At 39.2% G+C, this 9,813-nt stretch overlaps 1 protein-coding gene across 1 annotated transcript in view; it reads left to right on the forward strand.

Annotated features, from left to right (window-relative positions):
• Positions 1-9,813, forward strand: part of ADGRF5 (adhesion G protein-coupled receptor F5) — a 53,469-nt gene that overhangs the window by 36,662 nt on the left and 6,994 nt on the right. The window contains exons 11-15 of the mRNA XM_006926474.1: positions 717-926; positions 3,079-3,291; positions 4,990-5,145; positions 6,989-7,197; positions 9,129-9,308. Coding sequence (XP_006926536.1) covers positions 717-926; positions 3,079-3,291; positions 4,990-5,145; positions 6,989-7,197; positions 9,129-9,308 — 968 coding nt within the window. The remainder of the gene's footprint in view (positions 1-716; positions 927-3,078; positions 3,292-4,989; positions 5,146-6,988; positions 7,198-9,128; positions 9,309-9,813) is intronic.

The following is a 9,813-nucleotide window of genomic DNA, read 5'->3' on the forward strand; positions in this document are numbered from 1 at the left end:
ACCATTTTTGGTGAGTAAAGCCTCACGAATAATTCCCTGAAAGAGAGATAAATAGAGAGAGACTGATAGTTAGGGTGCCTATGCAGCCTGGTTCGCCTGAGGCTATATAATTATTTGGGCGATTAACCCTATGATTCCCTTACTTAAAATGTAGTTCTAAGTAAGTGCTGACTGGGAACCCAGTGCTCAATGTTGGGGGTGCAGACACAGAAGAGAGAGTCCTGCTATTGAGGGGCTCACATTTTTATGGAGAAGAAATATAGAAAGACAGAAATGAAAATACAATGGGGTATTAATTTTTAAAATATTTAAAAAGACTAGAGAATGAAGTTGTTCCAAGAACTGAGCCATTTAGTATTCGTTAAGTTGTCGTGGAAGAGGTTGGAAGGGAGCTGGGTTTAAGACAACACCCCTAAGTTTGCAACCTTTTGCCCTGCTGATCATCAGGAGATAATTCCAGCCACAAGGGGGAAGTGCACGAGTTCCTAAGGCATGTGATGGAAATGAGTACAGTTCAGAGCACCACCGGGAACAGCCTAGAAACAAGTAAAGCCCAGGAGCAGCAAGGTACCAATCTCGTGTTGACACAAGTAGAATCAGGACGGTCCGCACTTTCTGTCTCTATCTTAAATTTCACTCATGTGTCCATGGCACCAGAAAGACTAAACATCATACTTGTCGGTTTTCTTTTGTCTGTTTTGTTTGAATTCTTTCAGCCAACATAACAATAACCCCGGACCCAATTTCTGTTTCTGAGGGACAAAACTTTTCTATAAAGTGCACCAGTGATATGAGTAACTATGATGAGGTGTATTGGAACACTTCTGCGGGAATTAAAATATACCAAAGGTTTTTTACCACGAGGAAGTATCCTGATGGAGCGGAGTCAGTGCTGACGGTGACGACCTCGACGAGGGAATGGAATGGTGAGTGAAAGGCCAGTACTCTACTCTGCCGCCTGCATCCCTGGATACACTCTGTAATAGCTGCCATCCATGGAGGGCTTGTCCTGAGATATGCCTGTGCCAGCCACTTTACATTAAATATGTCATCATATTCCATGCAACAATCTTTTGGGGGAAGAGGTCATTATTCCCATTTTACAGATGTGGAAACCGAGAGTCAGAGAGGATAGTAAGTACACCTAAGCTTCTACACCTTAAGTAAGTTGTAGAGCCAGAACTGGAACTGGTCCCTCTCATTCTAGAGCCTGTGCTCTTGCCAGCATGTTAAGAGGATTGCTTTTAAAAGTACTTTCACCAGACTCTTAGGAATGTTTTACCCAATTGTGGTATCAAAAAATCTAGGTAAAGGATTTATATTCTTGGTTCCAAAGATAGAAACAATTTTATTTCTTATGTATCGCTACACATTATTCATGTTAGGAAAATATGCACATCTTTGGGAGGGGGAAAGAGGCTTTAATAGAACTGCTACACAAATAACTGACTTTCATTGAGCTCTTACTATGTAATAGGCACTGTGCTAAGTATTTAAGTGTATTAATTCATTTAAAACAATAAACCAAGAAGATAATGCTATTATTATCCTCATCTTACAGATGAGGAAACTGAGGCTCAGGGAAGCTAAATAAATTATCTGAGGTTATACATGTCATAAATGACAGAACTGGGACGAAACTGAAATTGCCTGGCTCTTTTGGCCAACCCTTAACCACTTCACTCTGAAGTCTTTCATTTACGGTACAATTAATCAGCCCAGATCCTGTGAGTCTCAGTTCTTCTTCATTTTTACAAATAGAGGCCAGGCAACAGTGTACAAGTAACTTGATATTATTTGGCTGTACTTGGTTATATAAAATCGGAAAATGAGAATATTTTTTTCTCATGCCGAGCTTACACCTACCTGTCCAAATTGCTCATCTCTTCTACTGGGCAATAACTTATGAGCAGCCATAACTCTTCCAGTCACATTAAACTATTAACCAGTCTCAAACTCAAGTACTAAAAAAATCTATCTCATCTAAAGCAGCTACACTTTCATTTTATACTGAATTTAAAATTTCCTTCCCTCTTGACAGAATTAAAAGGAGTTTCTTCTCTGTTTTTGTTCTACCTGTTCATCTTCTGGTTAGTTGCTGTTCTGGCTTCTTCAGAGTTGGAGCAAAGAGAAAGAATGTAGGAAAAAAACAAAGTGTCTTACTAAACTATAGGTACTGTTATAATCTTTCTAGTACTGTCCTCATGGCGGCTGCTCGAATGGCAGCTCATCTTTTGATGGGCCCCGGCACAAAGTCCACTGAGAAAAGGTTCTTTTGAAAAGCTCAACTCAAATACTTTCCACAGTCCACTCTGTCTCACCAAGCACTGGGCATGCAAGCTACTCCTGGTGCCGCCTTCCCTTTTACTCCAGCAAAGTCAGCCAACCTCTTATCTTTAGACTTTTCTCAATAACAGTGAGACATCAGACATCTAATTCCAGGATCCACAGCTCAGGCTCTTCCAAGAATCCATTCTCTATCTGTCTCTCTGTCTCTGTCTCCATCTCTCTCTCCATCTCTCTCTCTGTCTGTCTGTCTGTTTCTCCCTCTCTCTCTCGCATTTCTATCTCTATCTCTCTCCACACAGTCCTGGTGGTGCCATGATGGGTCCTAGAAACTGAAAAGTCTACTCACTTAGAGATGGAAAGAAGGAGTGTCACAGGATCACAGTACTCCATCTGGCTGATGACTTTCAAAGTTTTTCAAAGAACTTCCCATCCCAGCATACACGAAAATTTCCATTTATTCCATAGTTAATAAAAGAACCTTGGAGTAGGTATTGGAAACCTGTTCTGAAACCCAATTCCACCCCTAACAAGCTGTGTGACTTTGGATAAGCTGCTTAATTTTATGTAAGAGTAAGTGACTATTTAGGTGGCTCTTGGTCAGTCCTTCAACCACATAGAGCATCCAGGAAGGAAGTCGATCAAGCTTTTTCTTACTCAGTATCCAGGAACGTGTGGTGTGTCCTTACCCAAGCTTAACAGGGACAAATAAGCTTCTTCTTAACCTTCCCAGCAAATGTCTTTTTGGAACAATGATTTCATTCCATCTAATTTTTGCTTCCTTCTACCCAGGAACCTATTACTGCATATTTAGATATAAAAATGCATACAGTGTCGCGACCAAAGATATCACTGTTCACCCACTGCCTCTAGAGCTGGACATCATGGTTGACCCTTTGGAAGCTGCAATTTCATGCAAAGATTCCCATTACTTCAAATGCTGCATCGAGGAGGATGAACACTACAAAGTAACTTTCCAAGCCGATTCCGTTTTCTTTCCTCCTGGTAAGACACCAACTGCTGAATCGTTAGTGTGTAGTATTCACTATATGTGGAGTCTGAAAATTTACTCTTAAGAATAAAGAGATACAGGGATTGCATCAGAGACCGGGTATATCAGAGAGAGAGAATCTCATGAGCCATTTTTACATTCTAGTTTGCTCTGTAACTGCTGGCTCACCGGTTTGTGGCAAAATCTTAAGAGTTTGTGAGGATGGAGCCCACTGTTTTTAGCGGGAGTTGTTGAAGACAGTATTAAGATGTCTTCATAGGCCTTCCACTTCTTCACTATTGTAGACCCGTTATTTTGATAGTCCCTCCTTCTATGCTATGAATCAACATACTATAAAAGTACCACAAAAATCCTTTTTGAATGCACAGTTAAGCATGCAAGAAAGTAAGAGAAATAACCAAGGGCCAAACACAGTGGAAAAGAAAAAAAAAGATAATGCTTTAGCTAATGCTGGGGCTTCCCTGAGGCCATCTGCCAATCTAAGAAACCTAGAACCTTGAGTTTTAAGGCTCTGAAGGTCATGGAAAAAAGGACTTGCTCCCTGTGCAGTAGCTAGGGTACCTCTACCACACCGGCACAATGTCAGGACCCTCAAAGAGTGACATGCTCAGTCAAAGAATAAACCAGAAAAACAAAATTCATCTGCCAGAGTTAAGAGCTTGGCATCATCTCTGAGTGGGCAAAAATTTTTCCTGAGAATTATAATTGTCTTGTCCTCACTCATGTTTGGAGTTTGAATATTTGCTATCCACGTGGTCCAGGAACTCCAAACTGAAGGGTAAAAGGGTCCATTGGTAGCACCCTATGACATGTGGTTAAAAAAAATTAAACCCTCTCTGGTAGAATGTACCCTCAATCCAGATCTCTCAGGATTCTTAAAGATTAAGGTCAACCAAATATGAGCTCACACCTCAAATCTCAAAACGTAGACACCATCATGAGTGATGCACAAGCTCATTCATTCTTTCAACAATTCTTGGGGACTTACTCAATGCAGAACAAAATAGTAGGTAATGAAAAGGAGAGATAAGAAGTGGGACACATATATTAATGTGTAGAAGGGCTCATATTATATAGGCGATGCATATAACATTAAATATCCAAAATGAGCAATATAGGTCAAAAGAACACTGCAAATTCAGAAAAGTAGGGACCCAACAAATTTGGATAGTTTAGAGAAAGTTGCATGGTAGAGAGATATGGAATAAATATGGATATTGAAACATTCAAACATTTTTAACATTCTGTGTTCAGCATAGATGTATTCAGTGCTATCTCAATGTGCCAAATACTGAGCTAGACGCTAGGAGATGGAAAGATAAGCAAGACCAGATACCTTCTCTCCAAGACCTTATGGTCTAGTGTAGGAGAGGACTCTAAACTAATGTAGATAGGATAAATGCATGGGACATGATGGGATTTAGGTAGATAGAGGGCATTCTGAAAAGCATTCTGATTCTAAAACTGTGGGCATAGATTTGGAGTCATAAATGGTGAAGTTTTGGCTAGGATGCATGCAAATGTGGGCTTACATACCTCTAGGCTGGAGTTATTTTAAAAACCACATTAAAAATGAATGTGGCACATTCCTGGGAAAAGTTTGCACAGGTATCCAGAGTGGGTCATTTTAACGAAATCTGTGCTTGGGATACTAAGATTGTGACTTAATTCTTTCAATAATTCTGTCTTAGAAAAAGAAGTTAATGGAAAGCAAGTGTGCTACGTATTGAATTTCACGGCAAACTCAGTTTCCTGGTGTCCAAAAAATGTTGATGTGTTTTGTCACTTTACCAATGCTGCTAATAATTCAGTCCGGAGTCTACCTATGAAGCTTAATCTGGTTCCTGGTGAGAGCATTTTAAATTTTTAAAAAATGTTATAATCATGAGCAGCAATTCATTTATTCATTCACTCCCTCATTCACCCATTTAACAAATGTATGTTAAGCACCCTCATGTGGCACGCCTTGGGCTACGTGAGCATGGGGGTGGGGAGGTTGAAAAGAAATAAGCCATAGCCATGTTTCTTGACCCCAAGCTAGTCGAGAGAGATGTAATGATTAAAAATGTGTATCGCGTATAATGTGGCAAGTGCTAAACTAGAGACATTGTGGGCAGCCAGAAGAGGCTGCCTGGTTTAACTTTGTGAGTGGTGGGTGGGAAGAAAGTGATCAAGAAAGCCTTGCAGATGAAGTCATGTTTCAGCTGAGTCTGGGCAGATAAGAGTGGGCAGTGTCTGTGTGGGGCTAAGACCCCTTGAGGTTTCAACAAAGGAAAACTGTCCCCACTAGCACTGTTACCCTGAGACAAGGCTACATGAAAAGAATCAGTCTGAAGAATAAGCAACTATCTTTCCCATCATTTGTAATCACTGAGACAATATCCCCCCACATAATATTTTCAATGTAGAAGGCCAGATTTGTGGAATCATTTCATAATATCTCATACTGAAGAGCTCTCCTCAGTAGCATAGGAGAACAAGTGAATACATGATGGTCCTGGGTTTCCACCATAGGTAATCCCTGCCTCCAGAAATCTTCTCTGCAATAGGACTCCTGATATCAGAAGGATCCATAGCCCTATCATCAAGCCTATTTGAGTTCACTGAATGATTTGTGGCTTTTCTTACATCAGTTGGTAACTGAGCCTGGCACCAAAGTAGGAAGTAATTGAGAGTCTCCTATCTCTTGGAGTCACTGTTCCTTACCCTGCCAAGCATACCTCTTCTGGGGGGCAGCCAAGATCACTTTATTGTTCCCCTATCTTAGCCCAGTGCCAACATGTTTTATTCACTTGTCTTTGTTTTTATTTTCTCCTTCATACCAAGTCTGATTTTGCTTTCTTTTCCTCATAGAACATTACTTATGTATTTCAAAATTCTATACGATGGCTGAGAACTCAATTAATGTTAAATTTAAAAATTGGTGAAGAGAGAAATCTGCTCATCAGAGAATCAGGAGATTAGAGATTGTGCAACAAATGTCATTTTTCCATTCAAGTCTTGAGTAGAGGTGAAATAGAGTTGCCCTCAAGGGAAACCAGAAGGAAGAAATTCTTAGAAATATTGCCTAGACATTCAGGCCATGGCGCCTGGAATTCCTACTGCTAACTGTAACTTTGGATTAAGGCTGTACTTCTTAACCTTGGCTGTACATTGGAAACACTGGAGAAAGTTAAAAAACTGTTAATGCCTCAATCCCAGCTGGAGAGGTTCTGATTTACTTGGGCTGGAGTGAGCCTGGACATTAGTATTTTCTAAGCTCTCCAGGGGACTCTAATGTGCCAGAGTTGAGAATCCCTTGAATTAAGGCATTATGTCCCCAAGGCTCTTGGAAACCTGAATAGCTCTTATTTGGATGAGTGCACATTAAGCTCTCATTATTTTCCATGGCTTAGATATTATAGGCAGTAGAGAGAAGATTCCTGGAGATTGAAGGTGGGAAGAAGCCACAGAAGAAATCGATTCTGTTAGGAGGAACAAGTGCAGATTAAAGTCAGACGTATGTGGAAAGCACTAAGAGGCTTTTGGAAATCAGGTGCAAAATAAAGGAATTGGCTAACGTCAAAGAGATCACTGAAAGTAAAGGGAAAGTTGAATTCAAACATCAAATTCTACCTAGGCTGGACCCCATTTCCGCTATCTTTTCTCTTCTTTTCAGTTGTTCTTTTTATTTCCATGTTTCCAATGCAGGAGAGAACATCACATGCCAAGACCCCATAATAGGTGTTGGGGAGCCTGGGAGAGTCATCCAGAAGTTATGCCAGTTTTCAAACCTTCCCAGCAGCCCTGGAGGGCCCGTTGGTGGAATCATTACTTACAAATGTGTAGGGTCTCAATGGAAGGTGAAGAGAAATGACTGCATCTCTGCCCCAATAAATAGTCTGCTCCAGCTGGCCAAGGTGATCTTTAAACCTTTGATTCAGACCTCTTGGTGGGGAGAGCTGTCTAGCTTATCGTATTTCTCAGCACTTAGGAAAATGGGCCTTGTGCTGATTTGTGTTGCTCTCAAAGCTACTTTTACTTGTTTATTTCCAAAGAAGATGTAACCTTAAAAATGCTTAAAAATTTTGTTTAAATGCAAATGTGGAGGTAACAAAATATGTGTGCTACTCTAAAACTGGCCGTATACCTTTACCTTGCCTTTTCAATACCTTCTCTCTGTTACCTGCAAGGGGCAGGTAGTAGTATCCTCTCTAACTTCTCTCCTTTGAATAATTTTGATACCAAGCAAATAGCTCTAATCTTCACAGAAAGAGGAGCAATATAAAAAAATAAGGTTGATCAGTGAAAAAAAAAATAGTTGGGCTTTATGCTTGTACAAGTCTGAGATCTCCTCAATCCTTAGAGGTAATTTATAGTTACAGAAGGGACTAGCTTACCTCTCTTACCTACAATAGAGGTTACTGCTATGTGGTAGGGGAAAATTCTGTACTTTCCATCAAAATAAATAAATGTCATCTCATACTTAAGTCATTTAGAATAAGAATCTTCTAAAATTCCATGAATTACACTAAATAAATACCGATTAGGCAACTAGAAGGGTTATAGTTAATAGTGATGTCTTTAGACAACTGGTTCCAAATCTTTTTACCCTTGGAGAATTGAGGAAAAGAGGTGATATTGATTTGTGCTTTATCTGTCTTCTGCCTCTCTTCTTGTCTTACACCAAATTCATGAAAATGCCTACTATGTGCAAAGCATTATTATAAATGCTATTAGGGTAAAGAGGCCAAATTAGAACTTGACCTCTGATTTGATGGAAAATATAGATGTTAAATACACATTAATTTTGGCTGGGATAATCAGGAAGTTCTGCTTGAGAAACTTGGCATCTGAGTTGGTCTTTGATGAATGAAGCATTGGGGATATAAATTATCCTGAGAACTCAACATTGGGTGCTGGTCCCAATTCTAGATACCCAGATACATTTTCATGGGAAAGGAAAAAACAGGCCTATCATGCTCCATTTGATTTATCTATTTAACATATATATTATTGCACTCCTACTATGTGCCAAGTTAAATAACTTGTACTATGTTAGGCATTATGGGATATGAGAAGGATATAAATAAATATAACACACACTTTACATTGTTAAGGAGCTTTTCATTTAAGTGGAGACACTGAAATTAGAACACAAGATGACATTGGTAGAGATACAAATGTGAAATATATTAAAGAAAACAAATACTTATGCATTTAGAGGAAGATATTGCCCTGTTGGAACACTCATCAAAGTTCTTCATGGAGAAGATAGAATTAGATTTTTTAATTATAATTAGGAGTTAGATAGTTAGAAAACACAAGAATAATCATTATTCATAGGGTGATCCTATCATTTACCATCCAAATCAGGACACTTTTTGAAAATAAAAGAGGGCACAGTTAATAATTATACCGGGACAGCAGATATAAGCCAGAACTGTCCCAGGAAAATTGGGACAAAGTCACCCTAATGATCAGCGAAGTAAGCGATAAGAAAAAGCGAAGAGTAGCAAATGTGCTTCCATACAAACCATCCAAGTGTCAGTTTTACTCAACTCTAATCTAACCCTCTAGCAATCTACTTCCTTTTTTTTTTTCAATTAGTCATCAGGTTGACATATGTTTTTCTGTTCCTTTTCTATTTGTGAGGTCTTATGTAATGGTTCATTCTGAAATGTACAGTTTAAGATAAAAGTAAGTTATTTTATGAGATATGTTTATTGAAATGGAGAGAAAAGAAACTACAGACATGAGACATTTTGTTATGGAAGAATCAGGAGGATCTGATGACTGGACTAACTGGCAAGATTTTTGTGTCTGTTTGTGTTGGCTTTTATTTTCCTAGGCTTTGATCAAGAGCCCCTCTCAGGACAGGAAGCTGCCTTCATACCTAAGAGGTCTTTCTATTAGCAAAGACAAGGTGGCACATGAAGTCGGCTCATCTCCTGGCAGCCTGGGAGCCATTATTAACATCCTTGATTTGCTCTCAACAGTTCCAATCCGAGTGAATTCAGAAATGATGACGGTGAGTTTGTTTATGCCTTGCAGAAGTTTGGGGTCTCATCTTTTCACCCCTCAGGATTTATAGTCAAGAAACAACGTCTCCCCTTTGCAGCTTCTTCTCTGTCTTTTCCAGAGCAATGCACTGGATATAAGAGTCACATAACATGTTTTTCCAGCTATGGCTTTTAGGATATCAAGGAGTGTTGCCAATATTCATTTTGGGACCTTAAGAAGATTTACTTAGTAAATCTCTGTTTTAGATAGAATTAATTTTTCTTTCTAGGAAAACTAGGAATTCAGGGTTTTTAGAATAAGTAAAATGTGAGATTCTCAATGGTCTAGCACTAAACATGAACTTTGAAGTAATCAGTGTTCTGGGAAGAAAGAGAATTCACCCACAAGAATTCAGATGAAGAGACTTTGTAGAAGTAAAGCCAGGATTTCAAAAAATAAAAAGGTGGTGTGGCATTCAAAGGTCAGAAACATTTAGGAGTCATTACTATTCCTGGGACTAAAGGAAAAAGGAG

This window comes from Pteropus alecto, unplaced genomic scaffold (genome assembly GCF_000325575.1).
Source record: "Pteropus alecto unplaced genomic scaffold, ASM32557v1 scaffold7, whole genome shotgun sequence".
Taxonomy (NCBI): domain Eukaryota; kingdom Metazoa; phylum Chordata; class Mammalia; order Chiroptera; family Pteropodidae; genus Pteropus; species Pteropus alecto.